Genomic DNA, 23,938 nt, shown 5'->3' with positions numbered 1-23,938 from the left:
CATAGTTGGAAAGCTTATTGAATGCTGATTTGGCTGTGATTTAGTTCACTGTTACATAAATGTTTAGGAGTGTGAGTTCTTCCTAATGTACATATTCCTTGATCATTAAAAAATGGCCATCCGGGGGCTGGTGTGATATTGGTTAGGTACTTAACCTTGTACATGGCTAACCTGGGTTTGATCACTAACACTTTGTATGGTTCCCCTGCCAGAACTGATGCCTGTGCTCAAAGCAAGGAGTAAGCTCTGAACACCACTGGGTGTGGCCCAAAACCAAAACCCAAAATAGAACAAAAAAAAAAGAAAGAAAAATAAAAATCGAAATGACTATCTTTGTCACATAACTTTTTTTAGCTTGAAGTTATTTGCTTCAGCCTTTGGCTCTGAGTCTGTTTGTCCTGACTGTAGGCAGCAGGTTGGACTCTAATCCATCTTGCTACTTTGTGTCTTTTAATTAGTGCATATATGCTGTTGACATGGAGTGAGATTACTGTCATGGAGTTTTCTGCCATATTTCTCTAGAAGTTAGGTGTATTTGTGAAATTACTCTTGTCTTAAAGAATCGCCTTCAGTGCTTCTTGCACAGTTGGCTTCAAGTTTATGAAATTCCTGAACTGTTGTTTATCTGTGAAACTCTATCATTCTTTCAAATTCTGCTTATATATTCCAATGTCATAGCAATATATATTAGTCTAAGAAACCATGTTTTATAATAAAAGTATAGTCTGTTTTATTTTAAGAATAATATTGCACTGGATATCTCTGTGGCCATACATCTTTGTCCATTTTTATAGATGTTCCAAATAGTTATTACCAATGTATTGGTGCTATGGTCAAATTTGCATTATGCCTGACTCTCCTATTTCATGATTTTCATAGCCTAGGGACTGAATTCATGGCTCTGGATGTCAACATTAGTTGAACTCTGCCATTGCCTGAGTATCTAGTCTTTTGTTGGTTTAATAATGACTTAATGATTAGAGATAAAATTAAGTCTTAAAATAAGATTACCTCTCCACTTGTTTTTGATTGAAAAGTTGTAGTTTTCTTCACAGGTTCCTTGGTTTTTATTACTACTGAAGTAGAGAGAGCCCTTGTACACATGTTCAGCAACAATAATTAACAGTAACAGTTCCTTGCCTGAAACTCATTTTTAAAAATTAGAAAATATGCAAAATGTGGCACTTTATTGGAATTGTTATTTTCCCAGATAGCATGTGACCAGAGTTTCAGAGTTTAAAAAAAATCTGTGGTTACTAGACTTTAATTGCTACTTAGTTTAATTTTATATAGTAAGAAAGTATGTTTAGTATATACTGCTCAAAGTTCTGTGGTTAGTAAATGGCAAAGCTAGAATTTACTTTTTGGGGGCGAGTGGTGGTGATGGCTCCCAAGAAATGCTCAAGGAGTCTGGGGCCACTCCAAGAGCTGCTCAGCTCTGTGGGCCTGTAGCATCCCTGTGAGAATGGCACTTTGGTGCTGCTCCAGTCCACTGGTACTTAGGGCCACAAGGACCATACCAGCAGTGCATGGGGAGGTGCTAGGGATCGAACTTGGGGTCTCACAAATGCAAGACATGTGCTCTATCTCTCTGAATGATCTCTTTAGCTCCCAATGCCAGCATTTAATCTAGTTCTCTGACTCGTTGCCTCTAACAGTCAGAATTTTACAAACTCCAAAGGAAAGCATTTCTAAATCAATTGAGGGGAAAAAATCCTGAAATAACTAATATTTAATTAGTTTTCAAATTTGAAAATACTGTTAGTGCCCATTCAAGAAAACACTGTAGTTAAACAGATTTAGTAAATAGAAAGAGATCAACGTATTGTTTAAACAATACCTGATAGTGCAGGTAACTGTATAAGTAAGCTAAGAGTAGGTAGCTAACAGGGCTCACCTGTAATGAGAGCATCAGGTCTGGATTGCTCTTTTCTCCAAGCAGGAACAAAAACTGTGATGTCTTTGTGGCCTCTTTCCAAAAACCAATCCACTGCTAATTTTATTCCTCGGCAAGAGAATACTTCTTTGTTTCCATGGCTGAAAGATTATTTTAGAACACATACAACTGAAATTTGTAAAGAGAAATGATCACATAATTATAATAGTTAATAGAAGCTTTCTAATTTAAGATGGAGTTGCATATCTCAGAAAAACAGGATAACCTAGGAGTTGAAAAATAAAGATCTGTGAGAAAAATAAACAAAGATATTGGGATGGTTATTGTACAGAGAATAAAGAAAGGACAAACTGTTAAGTGTAACATAGTAAACATTAGGACTTGAGTTCTTTCTGATTAGTAAGTAAAAAAACAAAAGAACTCAACCACATAAGAATTTCAGGGGCTGGAGTGTTAGTACAGTAGGTAAGGCATCTACCTTATAAGCGGTTGACCTGGTTCAATCCCTGGCACTCTATATGCCTGTCCCAGCCTGTCAGAAATGATCCCTGAGCATAGAGCCAGGAGCAATTCCTGAGCACCATTGGGTATGTCCCCCACCTCAAATTTTCAGTTACGATAAAAAGTAACCAATAATCTATTAAAAAACAGTGGAATAAGATTAATTGAGAGCTTCTGAACATTTCTATTTCAAAAGTTCATATGCATATATTTCAATCCAGTCATTGTGTCTGGAATTTATCAGTTTCTAAAAGGAACAATATGCTTGCATTTTTTATCTCATAAGAGAAACTCTTTCCATGTCCTTCAGTAACATGATCCCCAGTTTCTGTTTAACAGTATTATGTTAGACAAGGGTAAACTTGAAGACAAAAGGCATTTGAAATTGGATTTGTAGTCTTAGTGCCTGCCTAAAAGAAATACTTGACTAAGTGTGCAGTCATTCAGTAAATATTTACTAGCACGAGGCTCTGCTTGTATACTTTAATCTAATAATTCAAAATAACATTTACTCTAATATTTTTGCCACACCTTGCTGTACTCATGGCTTACTCTTGGCTCTGTGCTCAGGGACCAGTCCTGGAGGGCTCAGGGAACCTTTTGTGATGCCAGGGACTGAACCTGGGTCAGCCATGTGAAAGGCATGTGCATTACCCACTGTATTATCCCTCCGGCCCTACTCTAATGTTTTAAAATTAATGTTTTAAAATTCCTCCTTTGAATGCTGTAACTACATTCTTTAAAGGGTTGAAATCTCAGTGTTCCATTTCTTATCTATATCAGAAATAAAAGTTATTTCTTGAACTTGAGGGTTAAATTCAGCAGGTAAATACTTTATTTTCTTTGACTCCAAACCAAACACTAAGTATATAATAATGGTCTTATTGAAAGCACTAGAATCATGTAAATATAGACAATTATTTTTAGAATTAAACCCAAACAGCTTGAAGATAATGAGGACCATCAGAGCAAACAACATGAGACTGTTTATATTTCCATGGACCCATCTTATGTTCTGGAGCAAAATTAGAGGTGAAATTAGATGCACTGGAGGTTTCAGAGAGAGGATATAAGGGAAGTTGTTTGAGCACAGTTTTGTTGGTAAAAAGGTATACTTGATAATTCTGCAAGTGCCCTAGCAAATGATACAAAGTAATGTTAAGTCTTATGGAAAATACTGAAATTTAATCAGTTTTCTGAAAGACTGTATAAAATGATGGTATCATATCCACTAACTATTCTCAATATGTTCAGCTGTCCAAACCTAAATATATTATTCTTCTCCATTAAGGTGTTAAAATATTAGTGTGTTATACCTTATTAGTTGCTAATGATATTAGTTTACTTGACTTGATAATTTAACTGCTTCTGACCCTAAAGAGAGAAAATGCATAAGTATTTTTTTAATGTTGATTTTATTTGGTAAGGGCAGCTGCCACATCCCACTCTATAAATAGAAGATTCCAACTTTTCATTAAAGAACTTTCATAGTTGGTGAATTTGGCTAAGCAGTAGAGCACATTATGAGACTCTGGGCTCCATCCCTGGCACCATCAAAATGCAAATGAAGAACTTTCATAAAATGTGCGTAAAATATTTACAACCATGGGACTTTTAAGGGTCTGTTGATGTAGGCTGGGTGATAGCTCGAAGAGCTTGTGTGCAAGCTTTGCATGTTTGAGTCCTGGTTTCATCCTTGGGACTACATGGTCCCCAAAGCACTACTGAAAGTACCCCCCAAAAAGGGATTCTATGGGTGCTAAAATGGGGTACTATATGATGTGATGCTGACAATAAATGATTATTTTATTATATTTTCTTTCTCTCCCCCATTCCAGCCCCCCCAATTCTACATCACAAAATCTCATAGGGAAAAAACAAGTCAAGATGATAAAAGATGCAATATTGTGTTGTTTTGGGGTTTACTATTATAGTAGTCATATCTAGACAAAAATGTCAAAAAACTTTTGATAATAAAAATTTAAAATAATTATATTGTCTTATTGTCAAAGATCAGTATCAAGAATTGCTGAGCATATAATAAAAGCAGCATGTTGTAAAAAGTAATTATTAAAATTAATACCATACTTTGGGTGATGATTTCTTTTTTCTTTTTGGGTCACACCCGGATATGCACAGGGGTCATTCCTGGCTCATGCACTCAGGAATTACCGCTGGCGGTGCTCAGGGGACCATATGGGATGCTGGGATTCGAACCCGGGTCGGCCGCGTGCAAGGCAAACGCCCTACCCACTGTGCTATTGCTCCAGCCCCTTGGGTGATGATTTAGCACAACATTTTACCTACAAAATTTTGAGTCAGGCACATATTGAATGAGCACTCCTTTTCTTTTAATTAATTTTTTTCATTAGAATACCCTGATTTACAAAATAAATTATAGTTGAATTTCAGGCATACTATGTTCCAGCATCAGTCCCACTACTAGTGTCAACTTCCCTTTGCCAGTATCTCCGTGTTCCCTCCTTTTCTTCCCTATCAGCCACCCCCATTCCTCAAACCTGCCTCCTTGACAGGAACATTTTTAAGTTTGATTGTTGTGGTTGGGATATCCTGTTTTCTGTGTTGATGACTGAGGTTTGAATATATAGCTCAACACCACCCATGTACCCAAGGCACTTGACTCCTGCCCCCACCATCCTGCTCCTCCCTTATTTCCTGTTCAGTTCTTCTTGCTTTCCCTTAATTTCTTTCCCTCTCTGTCCTTCTCTTTTGTATATTTTGGGGCCAAGGGTGATGGAGTTATTCCCCCTTTAATACCTTGCATTTCCTTGTCCAGTTATTCCAGTTATTCTATATACCACAGATAAGAGAGATCATCCTGTTTATGTCTTTCATTTTCTGTCTTACTTAACATGGTTATAAACTTATTAGGGATTAAAATGTTATTACAGGGGCTGGAGATAAAGTACAGAGATTAAGGTACTTGCCTTACACACAGCAACCTGGCTCAATCTCTGCTGTTGCATATGATTCCATGAGCACTGCCAGAATACCTGAACACAGAACCTGGAGTGCTGAGGGTACCATTGAACGTGCTTTCCCCAACCTCAATGCTATTATATAATAGTGAAAAGGAAAGAAGTCCCAAGAAAGCTATAGTAATTGTAAATTCACTCACTATATGAGTAATATGAAAGTCATAAAATTATAGAATAAACAAATCTACAATCATACTGACAGGCTTTCTGTAGGAAAACATATCACCAAACGGTGAACTGGAGGAGGGAAGATGTAGACTAGAAGTGACACAAGGTTAGTGATGGAGGAGGATCTTAGGCACTTTGATGGCAGGGTGAAGTTGCAGTTAACTTTGTTCATCAAAACCATGAAAGAAAACTATTGAATTGAAACTATGTTACCTAAATATAATAACAATAAATAAATGTATATGTTTCAGGAAAGAAAATAAGAGATCCATTTTCTAACCGTCACAAAAATGAAATAAATCTGAAAAGGATATGCAAAAGCTTTGTAGAGAAAATAAAAACTGTAAATCTATGCTGAAGGGTATAAGAGAAAACCTACATGAGAGAAATAATATACCATTTTCATGGGTGATAAGACTCACTGAAGATGGAAATTCTAAGATTAATCTGTGAGAATACTGAAATTTCAGTAACAATTCTCAAGACTGTTTTAAATTTTTTTTTGTGGAACCTGAGAAACTGTTTCTAAAATTTACATAGAAAAACATCAAAAACTTTAAATGTCTCATTAATTATGAATCCCGTGTTTTACTGGTGGAAAAGATTAAGAAACAGAAACTATGTAATAGAAAAGTCTCTCTCTCTTTCTCTTAGACACATACAGAAATGTATGTATTAATGACAAAAGGAAAAGACATTCAGCACATGAAACATTTTTATGTGAAGGGCTCAATAAACAAAATAAATATGCTAAAGATTAAAAGGAGATATTTGCAATCAACTAGGATAAGACAGGACCAACCAATAGTATAGGTTCATCAACAAAAAGTTTGGTATTTAGAATTATAAATTATTCCTTGAGGCTAGAAAGATGATTCAGGAGCTTTGACATGACAGCACATGACAGATGCCTAGTGTAGTCTCTGGCACTGCATCTCCAGTAGTGACCCCTGAGCACCAAGCCAGGAGTAAGCCCTGAGTACAACTGGTGTGACCCAAAGTGCTCCCACCTTCTAATAAAAATAAAGTACTCCTTATACTCGCATCCACGGAGAGAGGACATAAAGTTTATGACGCTAAAATCTCAGGGCTGGGACAAATGGAGACACTACTGGCACTCTCTCGAGTAAACTGATGATTAACGGGATGACAGTGCTACAGTGCTACTCCTTAAACAAAAGAGTAACTAGGTATTATGTTTGTTTTGAAGGGAGGAATTTGGGTCACAGGCCACATGGGTGACACTCAGTGGTTACTAGTGACTGCTTTGGGATCACTCCTGAGTATGCTGGGAGTAGAACCAGGATTGGCCATGTGCAAGGCCTTAACCCCTGTACCATTCCTCTGGACCTACTAGTTTTATTTTTCCCAAGGCAAAAGATACATGAAGAGTGCATTACAGAAAACCCAAATGGCCAACAAATGTATGAGACGTTCAATAGTGAAGAAATGTAAATTAAAGCCAAGTGAGACACCATTTCACACCCATGAGAACGGAAAAAATAAAGTCTGCAAACACCAGATGTTGCCAAGGATGTGTGAAAGTAGGAACTCATACATTACAGGTGGGAGTGTAAATTGGTGTAACTATTCTGGTATGCAATAGACTTTACAAAAGTTGAAGGCGTGTTCTCTCTAAAATATAGTAAAATTCCATATCCAGGTATAGTAAAACCCCCTCAGCAACTTGAGATCAGATTACATGTAATTAATATTTGGTTTTTATGTTCACCCAGCCTTGATCTGACAAGGCAGAATCTACTTGTAACCAACTGCAGAAGCGAGAGGAAAGTCATTCAAATGGGGATATGAGTCCTGAGTCTCCAACAAAACTTTCCCAGCCAAATAAAGAATAACTAGAAATTCCTAGAATGGCTCTTTTCTCAGAAGTCTCTGTCTCCTAGCAGGGCCCAGAATCATCCTTAGTCATATTAAATGCCTGAGCATATATTACCAAGTAGCTCCAAACTGCAGACAGACTATCACAAACTAGGAGAGGTTGTGGAAGACAGAACTCATTAGAATCTTATGGAAGCATGCTGAAGTATGTGACCAATCACAAGTGCTTAAAGGCCAACTATAGGAGTTTCTAGGTTGACTTAATCAAGTCATGTTGACTTACCCTATCAGATAAAAAATTATGAAAAGCAGGATGGTAAAGTAAACCATTTTCCTACTGGAACCAATTAACTATGAAAAAATAGGATGATGTAGAATTGTAACCTTAGTCTTAGAGGTGTAGTTAATAGTAGAAGTCTTGCCTTGCATGCCCAAGTTTTTGATTTTGATCACCAGTACTACAGGCTATGGAGAGAATGATCCCCATGGTACAACAAAGAGTGCAGCCTCCAGCACACTACAGTGCGACCCCTCCCCACATTAGCATTGCAATCAAAAACCGGCAAGCATGTGAGGACCTTCCCTCACCATAACTACAAAGAGAAGGAGATTTTCATTTTTAAAATGAGGCCTGAGAGACCATTCAGCAATAAAACATTCTATATTCTTTTGGGTCTTAACTTAGGTTTTTTGTTGTTGTTGTTGTTTGTTTTTGGGTCACACCCGACGATGTACAGGGGTTACTCCTGGCTCTTCACTCAGGAATTACTCCTGGCGGTGCTCAGGGGACCATATGGGATGCTGGGATTAGAACCCGGGTCGCTGCGTGCAAGGCAAACGCCCTACCCGCTGTGCTATCGCTCCAGCCCTTAACTTAGTTTTTATTCTAACAATTTAGCAATAAGGATGGTATAGCTTAGATGAGACTTCTGCTAGGTGAAATGGTTTGAAGATTTGGGGCAACCTTTGGGGAGTGGTAAAGGATTCTGAAAATCTGCTAAAAATGTCTTCACCCAACTAGGCACAATAGATTTGGGGTCCCAGGAAAATTCTATGCCATCAATGAAAAATTTGAGTTACTGCTGAGCAAAATGGGATAATGTGACTAGAAGGTCACCTATAATTTGCTTTGGTTTTCAGTCTTTTCCTAAAAGGCTTATATATAAAGAAGTACTGGGGATAGGTATACTTTAAAAACTCTGGTTTGCAATAGCCAGAGCGAATCCATTTGAAATATAAAATTATTCATAGGATTTTCAGAAAAACCTTATTTCAAAATAAAAAGATTAGGGTCTATAATCAGGGGCATCAGCTCTTGCCCAGAAAATGCAAGGATAAGAGTTCAAACTATGTTCAATCTCACCATGCCCAGATGACAGCTCAGTGGTTTAGACGCACCTAGACCAAGTATAAAATTCTGAGCTTAATCCTCAGTGCTTCACATCCACTGAAGCAATCCCGAATCCCACAGCCACTGGTTCTGAATCCCACACAGAAAGGGAGAAAAAAAAGATGTGTGGGTCTCAGGAAATGAGATGAAAGAATAGATTACTGTAAAGAATGCATTAAGAGCCAGAAAAATTAGGATGTGCAGAGCCCAAGTTTGTTCTCTAGTCCCACACAGCCCCCTGAACACTGTCATTGTGGCCCTGCTCCACCTAACCACCAAACCACTAGCAGCAGGTGAGCACTGAAGAAAGTGGTCCCAGACCCTCAACTGGTTCCACTGGTGGTAGTTTCCTTAAAAAAAAAGGAAGAAACTGTTATGTGCCTTTCTTTTTTAGCCAGCTTTTTGTTTTTGTTTTTGGGCCACAGCCAGTGATGCACAGAGGTTACTCCTGGCTCTGCACGAAGGAATCACTCCTGCAATATTCTGGGGACCATATAGGATGCCAAGGATCAAGTGCCTTACCCACTGTATTATTTCCACCACTTTACCCAAGCTATTACTCCTTCTGTTCCTTCTACTCCTCGTCTTTTTTTTTTTCTATTTGGTTTTTGTTTGTTTGGGGGCTACATCTGGCTGTACTCAGGGCTTATTCCTGGTTCTGTGCTCAGGGATAACTCCTGGCAGGGCTTGGGGGAACCATATGTGGTACTGAGGATAGAACCTGGGTCAGCTGCTTGCAATGCAGTTGCAAGTTCTCTCCAGTTCTCCTACTCCTTTTTATCTTTGTTTATTCTGGGAATGGGGCTGGAGCAATAGCACAGCGGTTGGGTGTTCGCCTTTCACGCGGCCGACCGGAGTTTGATTCCTCTGCCCCTCTCGGAGAGCCTGGCAAGCTACTGAGAGCATGGAGCCCACAAGGCAGAGACTGGCAAGCTACCCGTGCGTATTGGATATGCCAAAAACAGTAACAATAAGTCTCTCAATGAGAGACGTTACTGGTGCCCACTCGAACAAATCGATGAGCAATGGGATGGCAGTGACAGTGACAGTGATTCTGGGAATAGAAACAGGAGACACTGACTTCAGTGGTTCCCAATGATACAGGGGCTATTATCTCTTAGAAGGGATATAATTGCCAGATTATTCTAACATGATTTGTACCTCCAGACATAACATGCAAAAGTTAGCTAAGCAAACAGAAATGATTAAAAGGAGGGAATCAGTAGTCTGAGAATTTGGATAAGAAACTGTCCTAGAATTAAGGCACTGGGTTGGCTAATGGATACTTTGACAACTTATAAGAAATGGGAAACTGAGTAAGTCAAGCTACTGTACCCTTAGTGAAATAAGACTGAAATTAAAATTTAGCTCCCCAAACCAACTTACAGTTTATCCCAATGTAAAAAGAATCAGCCCATAATAAGCTTCACGTCTGCTGGCTGGGCTAGTTGTACGAGGACTAGTTGTAATCCTCCATCAAATATTGCCAGTCTTAGTGCTCTAAAAGCATCTATGAAAAATGAGCCAAGAGACTAACATGTTCTCTCTTTACATGTTAGTTCATTCATAAGCATGTACTGGCTCACAGAAAAAGGACCCTGCGTGATTTTGTTGAACAGGCAGAATGAGGCCAAACGATTGTGAGATTTCAAAGTAGGTATGACAGCCTCAGGAATCTCTTCAAATACAGGCTATATCCTGGGACCCCTAACTTGAGGTACTGCTGATTGCTAGTGCTTGAAACCTCTGCAAAAGGTAATTGGTGCTGCTGTATGAAAACCACCAACTCCCTACCCTGAACTGATTTTCATTGATTATTAGGCATTTTCTAAATCAATGGGGATGGATTAGAATAGACATATCCTCTGCATATCCTACTTTAGGTATTAGTTAACAGCAGTATAATTTTGTAAGAGTGCATATGGGGTGAAACAGAGAAAGGTAAAGACTAAAAGAAATTTAAGACATTAGTACTATCTCTCTGGCCTTTATTACATATAAGTTTGATAAACTGTTGAAGGACCAAAACTAAATTCAAATGAACTCTGGCAAGTTGTAGTCTTTCCTTTAACTTAAATCAGTATTTCTCAACCAGGGGCCATAGACTTCTTGTGGATCCCCAAAATATATTCCATGGGGATCACAGATGAAAATCATGTGAGGTAAGGCAGGGGCCAAGGGAAGGAAACAAGGTCAGAAGGGGGCCATAGTTGGAAATATATTGAGAAACATAGGTCTAAATCGAAAACCTGGACTAGGAATTCGGGAGAATTTTATTAACTACAAGTCAGTACTAGACTTAAGTGGTTAGCAGCCACAGGGCAGCAAAATAACCAAATAACTATGTATAAATTTTAGAGGCCTATAGATGGCTTTCAATATAAAGTTTACATAAAAGGTGTTCCCAAGTTCATAAAACTTCATAAACTAGATTGATTAACAGACATATGAAAGGATTTGTGATTTTTAAAAGACAAATCAAAAGAGGCCAAAGTGACAGTACAGCACTTTTCCTTGCACTCGGTAGACTTGGGTTCAATCTTCGGCATCCCATCCTATATGGTGTGTGTGCCCCCCTTGCCCGCCCCCCAGCACCATTACTCTTGAGAGCAAAGCCAGGAGTAACCCCTGAGCACCACAGGCAGTGGCCCCCAAACAACAAACAGAAAAACGAATCAAATGTTTAAATCCCTGTTTATATAGACCATTAAAATTTGCTTGTATACAATGGGCTTAGTTTACTGTACTCACAACATAAGCATTTCCTGTTTATACTGACCTTAAAATCTCTTATCAGATTTCTGTTTAATCTTGAAGACATTACTTAAAGAAAATAAAAAACCTTAGCCCCCTTTCGAGGTAGGGGTTGGGGGTATAGATATTCAATCAAATGGTTGCTTAATTTCTCTAGCCTGACATAAGATTGTTCACCAAAAGTACTTTTTTAGTGCATCCTTTTTCTAAGAGTTGTTCACAATTTAACTTTGGCATATATTTCAGATACAAGTTAACCTTCTTGTTTCTATATTATCACTCAAGCTTTTCCCTACATTTCTCTAGATAAATTTTTAATTATTCATTTTGTGCCACACCTAGTGATGCTCATGGACCATGCTGCACCAGGGTCAAATCCAAGGTTCCCAATTGCAGTGCACCCATCTCTTTGAGTTATCTTCCAACTTAGAGTGATTATTCTTTTAAAAAATTTTTTTCATAGGAGTCAGAAAGAGAGGGACAGACATAGAAAGATTGCACTCATTTGTGGAATATAAAGTAACAGAATGCGAGACTTACACCCAAGAATAGTAGAGATAAGGACCAGGAGACCTACTCCATGGCTTGGAAGCCGACCTCAAATGCTGGGGGAAAAGGCAGCTCAGACAGAGAAGGGAACACCAAGTAAAGGGTGCTTGGAGGGCCCGCTCAGGATAGGAGATGCGAGCTGAAAGTAGACTACAGACCGAACATGATGGCCACTCAATACCTATAATGCAAACCACAACACCCAAAAGGAGAGAGACAGAGCAAAAGGGAATGCCCTGCCACAGAGGCGGGGTGGGGTCCGGGGAATGGGGTGGTGGTGGTAGAGGGATATTGGGATCATTGGTGGTGGAGAATGGGCACTGGAGGGATGAGTACTTAATCATTGTATGACTGAAATGTAAGCACGAAAGTTTGTAAGTCTGTAACTATACCTCACAGTGATTCATTTAAAAATATTTTTTTCATGTTTTATTAATTATAAAGTTGTCCATAATGATTTATTACATTCAATATTTCAACACCAATTCCACCAACACTGCACCTTCCCTTCACCATTATTTCTAATTTTTGCAACCACTCTTCAAGCCTGCCACTACAGCAGGCTCTCAATAATTTATTTTATATTGCTTGTTAAAAATAATTTGCTAAAAATGATCAAAAGATGTTTGATCATTTAGAAGAAAGTGAAGATAATTGTATCACCATGGAGCCATTAAGCCTTATAAAAGAGATATTACAGGGGCTGGAGTAATAGCACAGCGGGTAGTGCATTTGCCTTGCACACTGCCTACCCAGGTTCGATTCCCAGCATCCCATATGGTCCCCTTAACACTGCCAGGAGTAATTCCTGAGTGCAGAGCCAGGAGTAACCCCTGTGCATTGCCGGGTGTGACCCTAAGGGCAAAAAAAAAAAAGAGAGATTACAGATTAAGCCATGTATGTATGTGTGTGTGTGTATATATATATATATATATACATACATATATATACATATATTTATTTAAATCAAGATTCCTTGCCTGCTGCTTTACATCCTATCCATTGTGGTGTGCCACTTCAGGTTTATCAGTGATGTAGAGTTTGAGATTTGTGGCTGGGCACTCCAGGAATTTTAAAACACTGAATGGAGTGATACAGCTAGAATTAAATTTTTAACTGAATGGTGACTTTGGGTGCCCTGGACAACTCAGGGTGGTGTGGGGTGAGTGATTATTCTTTAAGGTAAATTGAATATGCTATTCTTGTCTGGCTTAAATTCTTTTGGTGATCCCCAATCAATAAGAGAGACTAAACATGCTTTATATTGCCCAAAAGTGGTTCACCTGAAATTATTAGCAAAGAAAATGCTTATCCTAAATACTTCTCATAAAACCGAGGTCCATGCACTTGTCAGAAGATTTTATCTAAGTTTAGAAACTTTGGTTTACTGAATAAGAGAGAGTACATGAAATGATCGGGTGTAGGGAAGGAAAAGGTGGGGATGAAGAGGAAGGATTTCCTATTGTTTATACCAAAAAGAGAGGGTGCTTCTTCCCAACAGAATTTGTTCAACAGCATGACACAGAGTAATTTATAAAGGTTTTGAGGCAGTAGGGGAGGTGGTCCAAAGGGCTGGAGTACATGTTTTGCCTGTGGGAACCTCAAATTCAATCCCCAGTGCTGCCTGATTCGAAAACTACAACTGGGACCAATCCTTGAACAGAGACAAGAATAAGCCCTGAGTAGTAACACTGTGTATGGCTCCAAAAATCAACTCCTCAGGCCTCATTCTCTGAACCCTCCCTCCCACCTCCCATGGGCTATAGGAAGTTTTCTTGCTTACCACACTACTTTAAGTTTTAATGGAGTAAGGCGACTAGGTCACAAAAACTTTTTTGAGAAATCAAGGACTTTTAGGAATCCAATAGTTTTAACAGCCAACCAGTCATACTCCCATCCTTCATGGTTTATAAGACCATACTTTATTAATGGTATGACAATTCAAATTAACCACCAATCATTGGGGAATGAAAAGAGCACTGGATTTAATTAAGAAAATAGGACTTTAAGCTACTGAGTACCTGTGGATAGACTGATTCTTTACTCTCTACTGTACTACTTCAAATTTAATGGAGATTTAAAAAAATTGCAAAATTGCCTAGATGAAATAAAAACCATAGCATCATGAGAAATATTTTCAGAAACATATGATGTCTTTATTTCTGATTCTGTATCTATAGTATGCATTTCACAGTATATCTGTACTAAGTGCCCAGTTGAAGAGACCTATTTGCTTAGTAAACATTTGCTAAATTACTCAATTTTTTAAAAATAAAATTAATTACATTTTTTGGTCAGGATTTGTTAGTCTAGATTCATGAAATATATTTATTGTTTCATATTTCAGAATCAGTGTTTTTTGAATGTCCAAAATTTAATACACAGAAGTTTAGGGCTTTCTCTAAATTTAGTTTTTTTCTATCGTTCCATACTTTGGTCCTCTTTGCTAATAGTGAAATAACTCTCACAAATCAGACTAACTTTCAGGTTTTGTCAGTTTCTGTTGAACAACTCTACTTGACAAATGTGCTCAGTTCTGTCAGTGTGGCATATTAAAAACAGGGTACTTAACTGAAGAATACAGCAGGTAGGGTGCTTGCCTTGCAAATTTTTACTAATTCTGGTACTTTCAAAGTTATGGATGTGGTACAACATTTTATTGTGGTTGACAGAAAAATGCTCGTAAAATTTTTTTTCTGTCAACTTGTTCTCTTCTGGGGCTGGAGCAATAGCACAGTGGGTAGGGAGTTTGCCTTGCACAGGGCCGACTTGGGTTCGATTCCCAGCATCCCATATGGTCTCCTGAGTACCGCTAGGGGTGATTTCTGAGTGCAGAGCCAGAAGTAACCCCTGAGCATTGCTAGGTGTGACCCAAAAAGCAAAACAAAACAAAACAAAACAAAAAAACTTGTTCTCTCCTGAAAATGCCTGAAGCACTTTAGTTTAAGAGTCAGTTTAAAATATATGGTGGAGAGAAGAAAATACTTTGTCTCTTATTAAAATACATTGTCTCTTATTAATTTTCATAACTGTTAGATTTTTGAAATGCATTATTTATGTATCTTTTATTATTTAAAGTTTTCCTGTGGGTAATTCTCAACACAAAGGATAAGTTGTATAGAGGTTGTATAGAGTTGTATAGAGTTGTATAGAGGATAAGTTGTACAGAGTTGTATAGAGGTTTGGTTATCCAAATACTTTTCATTTTCATTATGAACTAGGTTTCAAGCTATATGAGTGGATGTGAGGTTGACCCCACTATGTTATTTCTCTAATGACACCCACCTTAAAAATTCTTTGAGGAGATGCAGTTTTATACATTGCACGATGTTCCCTTCCACTGCCTCAAGGACTGTTTTTGTCCATCCCCCCCAAAAAAATATATATCTATTTACTTCCAATGCCAAATTCTTCTCCCTGTGTGCTTTTCTTGTCTCCTCCGAAATTTTGCTACAAAAATTAAAACCTACTATTGCTTTTTTCTCCTCTAGAGATTTTCCTGTCCTCTCAGCTTATGTAGGTTCATTCTTAAAAAGAAAACTAAACAAATTAAGTTCTTTCCCCAACTCTTCTTCCTCCTGTTCCTTCCCTTTTTCGGTCAAATTTCTGAAACTGTCAAGCTCTATTCCTTCATTTCTTAACATTATGCAGTTGGGTTTCTATCTTTAATACCATCTGGCATTCTTGAAGATATGACTTCCTGGCTGTCAGGTTGTCTGATCTCTTTTCAGTAAAATCAACAAGATTTTTCTCCTTAAAGCCTCTTTGAGTTTGAGGGCTCTTCTCTCTCTTGGTTTGTGCAACACTGTATTTCTAATACTAATGTTTTCTAAATCACTCTTTCCCTGAATCTTCTATCTTCTGACTTGCTCATATCAACACAGTTCATGCTGAATGATTCTCTACACTATCATGCATTAGGAATCCTCTGGCATTTAAAATAATGCAGCTATTTGGACACTACCATACCCCCACTGAATTTGACTCCCCTAGAGTAGAGATCTGGAAAATGAATTTTTAAAAAGAACTCTGATGATTTTGGTATATAGTAGTTGTAGTTATTGGTATTTGTAGGTTTCCTTCATATTTTACTTTCCCTCATTACTCACTCTCCCTCAGCAATTTCAGGGCCTTACATGCTACTTACATGCTACTGCTAAGATTTGGTAATTTTGGATTATTATAGAAAAATTTTTGTTGGCAAGTTTGGGAAAGAGTAAACAAAGAAGAGGATATTTAACTGAAGGAATTCTCAGTGGCAGACACATATTATACTTCATACTTTTATGTTTAAGGTCTACTTCACTCCATTAAAGATAGTCAATATCCAAATCAGTACCCTAATTTCTGTAATACGTTTTAAATATCACTGCTAAATTATCAATATAAGATATAACTATTATTGTTCTTTCTCCTCAAAAATCTTTAATAACTATCAGATTAGAGCCAAGTTTATTATTATTATCATCACCATCATCATCATCATCATTTGCTTTTTTGGGAAAGAGTTAACTTTTTGGGGTTGGCTCTGCTTAGGGGTTATTCCTGGCTTTGCACATAGGAATTACTCCTGGCAGGGCTCAGGGGACCATATGGGATGCTGAGGATTGAACCCAGGTTGGGCATGTGCAAGGCAAAAGCTCCACCTACTGTACTATCTCTCTGACCTTAGAGCCAAATGATCTAGTTTGGCTGTCAAGGCTTTATATTGTATGAAATTTTTAATTTGTTTTTTATCTTTCAATGACGAGTGTAGACAGTTAAGTGAGATATATTTGGCTCTCAGTTTTGTTGTGCTTTCAGCTAGTTAATGTAAATCCTGTCTCATTTGCTCATAAATGAGAAAGATAATATCAGGTTATTTTAAAAGGGTTGAGGATTACAAAGTGGCCTTCTCATAATCTATGAAGCATTTTCTACTTTTTTATAAAAACAGTGGTTCTCAGATTTCAACACGCATCAGACAGATACTTGTTATAAAAGATATTTGGACTACATCTTTATCTAGAAATTTTCCTACTTACCTCATTGCCACATTGCTGCCATCAATAACTATTGGCCTTAGATTTTCCCCTTCATCTGTTATAATATCTTGCATTGGAGATTCAGACCTCTGAGATTCCAGGGAAGAAGTTTCCCGCATTATATTATTAATTGTACTAACTGTTTGTTCAGCTTCACTTTTATTTCCAAGTTTAACAAGTTCTCCCAAGATATCATTAATTAAAGCATCAGTACCAAGTTTGTTTAACACGAGCTGAACCTGTTCTTCAGAATATCCTAACTTAAGTGCAAACTCCAGTTTTGTTTGGTACTCTCGCACAACGTCAGGGGGTTTCTTCACTTCCTTAGATGAGGTCTGGGGTTCTTCAGGTTTAAAGTCTTGCAAAATTTCATTGCGTTTGAGTATGTGAGGCTCTAAACAGGGAGACCTACACAATTGTCTGTGAGTCTTGGTTAATAAGCATGGCTCTGCTGAAACAGTGCTCAATTGTTCCGACTCATTATCAGAATTTGTGCTTTCTTCAGAGTCACCAGCGCTGGCATTTTCTTCAGATACCTCTTTTTCTTCTTTCCCGGAATGAACTTTATCCATTGTTGGCTTTTCTATCAATGACCAAGGTACAGATGTACTTAAATGTGGGTCAGTGCTCTCCACATAAAGGTGGCCTAGGTCATGCCCCAGATGATCCTTCAAGCCCATGAAGCTGTCACATGTACTTGACTCCACTTTGCTGTTTTTTCTGTATTCCTGAATGCAAAGCACTCCGTATTCCTAGAGAAAAATAGAAAATATTAAAATTTATATATTTACTGTTTTATTTTTGGTTTAGTAAAGGGGATGGAAGAAAATGACCAATTATTGAATATCAACTTTATGTTTTGATAACCTTTATAACATCCTTGCAAATATAGGATTATGCCATATTTTTCAGATGAAGAATATACATAGGAAAGGCCATGTTCCTTCAATATTCCTAACAAAATAATTCCATGTTCCTAGCAATATAATTTTAAACCTTAAATAACTCATATTGAGGGCCAGGGGCACCACACCACCTATTTTAAGTGAGGGGCAGCAGGGAGGAGAGGGATTTTTTTTAATTCTTTGCACATTTACAGAAAGTAGATAAATATTCTACACAAGTAACAACAAATATACTGAATGTAATCTTATTATGTGAAATATATTTCAGGAAGTCATTTTTTCTCCTATAGGAGTGCTTTAACTATTTAAAATACTTATTCAGTTTTACTATTTTCCTGGAAGTCTACTGAGAATAATCGTTATTTCTCTACTAGAACAGGTTAGCAGAAGTTTTTCTCTTGTGCTTCATTCAAGTGCTGTATTCATATCAGATTTATATCAGTAGTTTACTTATTAAAGTAATTCCAGTGTTCTATCCATAGAAAACATTACTGAACTAGTGGTAGCTGAATTTTAAGACTGTCATAAAATACCTAGTTAAATAAACTAAAAAGGAAAATGGGGAAAACATTTTATTCTAAAACTCTTCAGCATCTTATTTACACTACAAAGAAGCTGTTATATTAATGTTAAGAGATAATAGTAAGTGATTTCCTAAGAAGTCACACATTTGAATGCATACCCGGGGAACACATTAGAAAACAAAATATTTCTACAAAGTGAAATAATTATATTATCTATGGTAAATACTAGGGAAGAGAACATGGATTCTTTAGCTTGATAATAAAACACTTTCTAGTGGGTAGGATGCTTGCCTTGCACATGGCTGGCCCAAATTCAGATCCTGGCACCAAGGATGGCTCCCCCAAGCCCTGCCAGGAGAGATCCTTGAGTGCAGAGCCAATAGTAAGCCCTGAGAACAGTTGGGTGTGGCCCCAAAACAAAACAAAATAAAATTTCTTAAGTGTAAGAGTTTCTACACACTTCTACAGGAGATTTTTTCCTTGAGAAGATAACTTTAATATCACTATTCTAATACAGCATTCAGGAATTTCAAAGAAGCATCAAACTCTCCTTGCTCCTGTTTGTATAACTGATAAGAAGAAATACTCCTTAGGAAAGCTCTCTACATATCTACTCATTATGAAGTGGCATCTATTTATATTTTTTATATTAATGATATGCATGAGCCCAATTATACAGAATTAAAAAATGTTTTTTGAAAGCAAATCTTTATACTCAAGTGATTTATTAAGTACTATAATGTACTGACATTACAATGCAAGTAACAAATCACAACAGCATCCAATAAAGGGATACAGTTAAAAGAAAAACCAGTACTGTGGCCTTCCTAGAGCATCCACCAAAAGTGTCTTAAATAAGGAAAACCGATTGGAAGCTGGGCTGCCTGGCAACCAGAAGCTGGTTGCTAAGCTGCACTCTTTTAACATGCCATCATGAATGCTAGCACAGTGAAAGAATAATTTGGTATGAACAAAAGCCTATAAAAGAGACTGGGACTTAAGTGTGTCTGGTTTACCCTCCGAGAACAATGCAGCTGCCAAACCAATCTGGAAGCTCCGACATCATTGTTCTGTAAACCCCACAATCTGCTCTGACTGCGGAAATATATTTAATGGGCAACATTTTTGATCTCCTCTGAAAAATTTGGCTTTTGCTTAAGTGCTGTTTTGAGATACTGAAATAATGATTCACTGACCAAGACCTTGAACTGAACTAGGAAATACTACTTTAACACTAAACTTTAATTTTTTCTTTTTGAACTGTTTCAGACATGATAAATACTTTATGAAAATATGAAAAATATAATCAATGGGACCATTTACATTAAATGCTACATTTAAAGAATAAGTGAAATTTTTCTTAATGTCAACATTTTTCAAAGACAAACTGATAACTTTAAAGTTTTCAAACTAAAAATTATTCACTATAAAGAAATACTTTAATCTTTGTAACTCTCAGTTTAAAAAAGTGTCAGTAACACTACATAAACCTACTCTATGTAGTTTTATTATATGACTATAATGGAAGAAAAATGACATCAGATGTTTATTTTATTTAGTATTCAAGCAGATAATAATTTATATACAAATATATTTCATGAATACCACATACCTTTTGCTTGGGATAGTTCATATAATATATACACGAATTAAATTAAGAATTAAAGGGATTTAGGCTAATATGATTTTAATACTAAGGATAAATGTAACCTTGACCTATCTACTTTACTTTTAATGAAGCTAATATAAAATTTTGTTAGACAAATATTCTTTTAAAAGTTTCTGGTTAAATATTTCCACACTTGACAGTTTTCTGTTTATTTTTCAGATTTTATTGTTAACTCAGAATGAAGTTATCCAGTGGTTTGTCTAAACTATCATTTAAATAATTTTAAGTTCCTGTAAGTCAACAGATTGAAAAGAAAATAGTACAGGTAGAGGCAAATGAGAGTTCAGGCCTAAATATTATGTATGTATTCTTTATACATACAAATTTGGAATAACTATCTTGTATTGACCCAGATGGTAAGGGTTTCAGTTTTATTACTTGAATATCTAAGATGCTTTTTACTTAGTAGGTAATTGCCTTGACCTATTATGACACTTAAAATTTTTTTCCCACTATTTTGAAATCATTCAATAAAAAAGTATTGATTTTAATATTTAAAACCAAAATATTTACAGACTGCTGTATCTGTAAATTCCTTATGTAGGAAATTAATATATAAGATTTTATGACAAAGAATAACAAATGTTGTGCCTTAGAATGTTATTATTTTGAAAAATAAAAGATAGTAAGGACTCTAAATAGCACCACAAAACTTATTTTTACATGGAAGTAGAAAATGCCCTTTTCTGCAACTTCTAAAATATTGGAATTTATGTATATTCAAATGCATATATAAGTCATTTTTAGTCAACTATTAGTTAATAGTTGACTAAAGTCAGAGTTTATGCCATAACATCAAAAAAAAAACCTCCAAGAAATATGGTTTAACTTTAAAGCTTATATCAGGGATATGTTATAACTGACTTTTATATACTATATTCATGAACACAAAAGGTACTGGGCAAAATTATAACAGTTTGAAACAGGTTTCTAGACTTTATAATAAAGCTATAGATTTTTTCCATATAGGTAGTGGACACTCTGCTTTTCTTACTAAAGACACAGTAAGTTAAATTTCATACTATTTATTGGAAATGAATAAAACTTTCTGATAATTTTATAGATGAAAATTAAATGAAAATATTTTAATTACCAAAAACGAAACTTTAGCAGACTTATGGTAGAATGGTTACTTACTAGAAATTTGTGGTATATACATAGACTCTACTTATAAAGTGAACATATTTTTTGAAAGTTCTCATTAGATGACTTGGAAAATCCTTTACCTCTAGAAAGTCAAAAAGGAATTACATTCTAATATATTAATTTTCTTATATAATCAGAGTATCAGGTCATAAACATGTTAAATCAGTTTATTTATTTATAATATAAAGTTATAATGCCACAAACAGAAAGATTTTATTTCTTATCCAAATGGTAATACTATGAAAACAATGAAAAAAATAATGAATATGTAATAAATATCTACTGCTGTAGTCTCTGTGTATTTAATTACTATTGTATTTCAGTGAGTGCTGTTGTTTGCATCCCTCTAGCTAACAAAGGAAGGATGTCCCTTTGAACAGATTGGTTAATGCTCTGGGGCAACAGATGTCTACTGGAACTGCAGGAGACCAGCAACTGGTGGCCTGCCCATCTTCTGAAAACTTTCAATAGACTTATGCATATGTTCACACAATAGGGCATGTGGTAGAAATGAAAACCTCTTTTTAACCCTTTATGTTCTTTCTTTTCCCTCCTAACTGATAGATGAAAGTCTTTGTCTCCACCTCCCTTCCTCATTACAGAACTCTTGAAAGCAATACTTCTTGGAATGACATCTTCAATCTAATATATGAAACTAGTGGAAGAAAAGGTGGGAAAGAAGTAGAAACTGTACACAAGGATTTAAAACTACAAATTAGTCAAATGCTTAATCATCATTTTAAAGACAAGCTTTTGAAATTATCGACCTATATGTATCCAATCTTCCCCCAAAGTTAATTTTTAAGACAGTGGAAAACTATCTGACCTTACTTTGTAGTAACTAATATGAACAGTGACATCTTAAAAACAAGAATTTGACAAGATGAAATCTTATTGTTATTAAAATATCAGAACGTTCTAACTTATTTTTAAGTACTGAAGACTGTCTCCCATGCCTAATGCTTTGCAAATGTTTGTGAAGCTTTTATTAGTAACTCCAGAACACAGAAATGTAAAAATCTGCCTCACAGACATATTTTACAAGAAAAATTAAATTTTCTTTTATTTTGGCACATGCAATAATTTATAGTCTCTCAATTAAGGTGCTCATTTTCTTTATAGAGTTCAAATTAATACTCTGTATTTAGGCAAAGCCTAACTTTCTAAGGCATTAAGTAGCACAGTTACTCACGTTAGCAGGAAAATACAAAGACATTGGCTTCTGTAGCAGCTTCGGCAGTAACTCCTTAACACAATTTTAGCTGCAGACTTCCAGGCAGGCAAGAAGAACAATGAATGGTTGAACAGATGGAATGGCAGTGTCTTTGCTTAACCTATTACCGAGTGGAGTAAGAGCCAATCATAAGCCAGAAAGCTCACAATTAGTTGGTCAGGCAGATGCAAGCCAACCTCAGCACCCTGCGTCAGGTTCCTAGGTTTCTAAGATAAGCAAGTTGATGTCATTCTCTGGGTCTGCCCGGGGCAGCATGTGTATTAACAAGGGGGTGTGCAGCAACAATAGGCCATACAAAGCTGACTAGTAGGCAGCTGCTCTATGAGAGCAGAGTCATTAGGGAGCAGGCTGCCAACCAGAAACACCTGGCTTTGGCAGGCTTCAGCTTTTCCTCCTTGTTTTTAATGCATGAAACAAAGATACCAATTCTAAAAGTAGTAAAAGTTGCATGTTCCCCAGAAGTTGGGGCTATAGTGTTAGCTTTTTGTTTTGGGGAAATAAAATGAAGTATGTCCAAGGATAATTAACTACTGCAGCAATCCATTTTCCTTAATAAATGAGTTATTGGTAAAATGAGACAAAGTTATAGTGAAACTCTTCATCATGGAAATATTGGGAAATTGAAAATATATTAAGGTATCAGTTACTTTGCTGTAGAGAATTAAAATTTAAAATGCGATAAAATTAAAACAGCAAAAATGAGGCTTAATAACTTGCAGTGCTTTTAAAAAGTACTTTTAGAAGTATCATGTTGTAAAATGAGACAAGAGTCATTGCAAGCCATAAAACAAGTCGAACATGAATCATCTAAGCTGTACATGTAGATAAAACTATTTAACTTCACCCAAAAAATCACCACAATGACTTGTCTAAATAGTTTAAAAACAGTAGTGTAAAATTCTTTCATCAAAGATACTAACCATGTAATTAAAAGCAAAATTTTCATTGTTTTAAATGTATAGCATTTAATTTAAACACGTACATTTCATAAAATGTGCAAGACAAATTTCAGTTTAGAAATAAGTTAATGTTACAAAGAAGATATATTGTGATATTTTAAAATATGAAACATACAAAAATAAGCTTCCTCAATGAAAAATCTTGTTATCCATGATTTATATGAAAGTTCCAGACTGTAGCATGTATGATACTATGGACCTATGGGCTACTTGCTTTTGAGAGCTACTACATATACGTTACCTATTAAGTGGCCACTCAGCATGAAAAAAAAAATTCAACCCAACTTGAAACACTGTAGGTACTGTGGCGGTGAGAAAATAGAAACCTAGAGCTGTCCTATCATCTATATATGTGAACTTGAAACACATACACACGGGGC

The 23,938-nt window shown here is 36.3% G+C and overlaps 1 protein-coding gene across 2 annotated transcripts in view; it reads right to left on the bottom strand.

The window, feature by feature from the left end:
• ZC3H12C (zinc finger CCCH-type containing 12C) overlaps positions 1-23,938 on the bottom strand; it is a 57,411-nt gene that overhangs the window by 12,543 nt on the left and 20,930 nt on the right. For both annotated transcript variants that reach the window (XM_055132478.1, XM_055132479.1), the window contains exons 2-3: positions 17,122-17,873; positions 1,898-2,037 (exon numbers count right to left, since the gene is read on the bottom strand). In XM_055132478.1, the coding sequence (XP_054988453.1) occupies positions 1,898-2,037; positions 17,122-17,873 (892 nt within the window). The remainder of the gene's footprint in view (positions 1-1,897; positions 2,038-17,121; positions 17,874-23,938) is intronic.

The sequence above is a fragment of the Sorex araneus genome, chromosome 3 (assembly GCF_027595985.1).
Source record: "Sorex araneus isolate mSorAra2 chromosome 3, mSorAra2.pri, whole genome shotgun sequence".
Lineage (NCBI taxonomy): Eukaryota > Metazoa > Chordata > Mammalia > Eulipotyphla > Soricidae > Sorex > Sorex araneus.
This window is presented reverse-complemented; position numbering and strand designations above follow the sequence as displayed.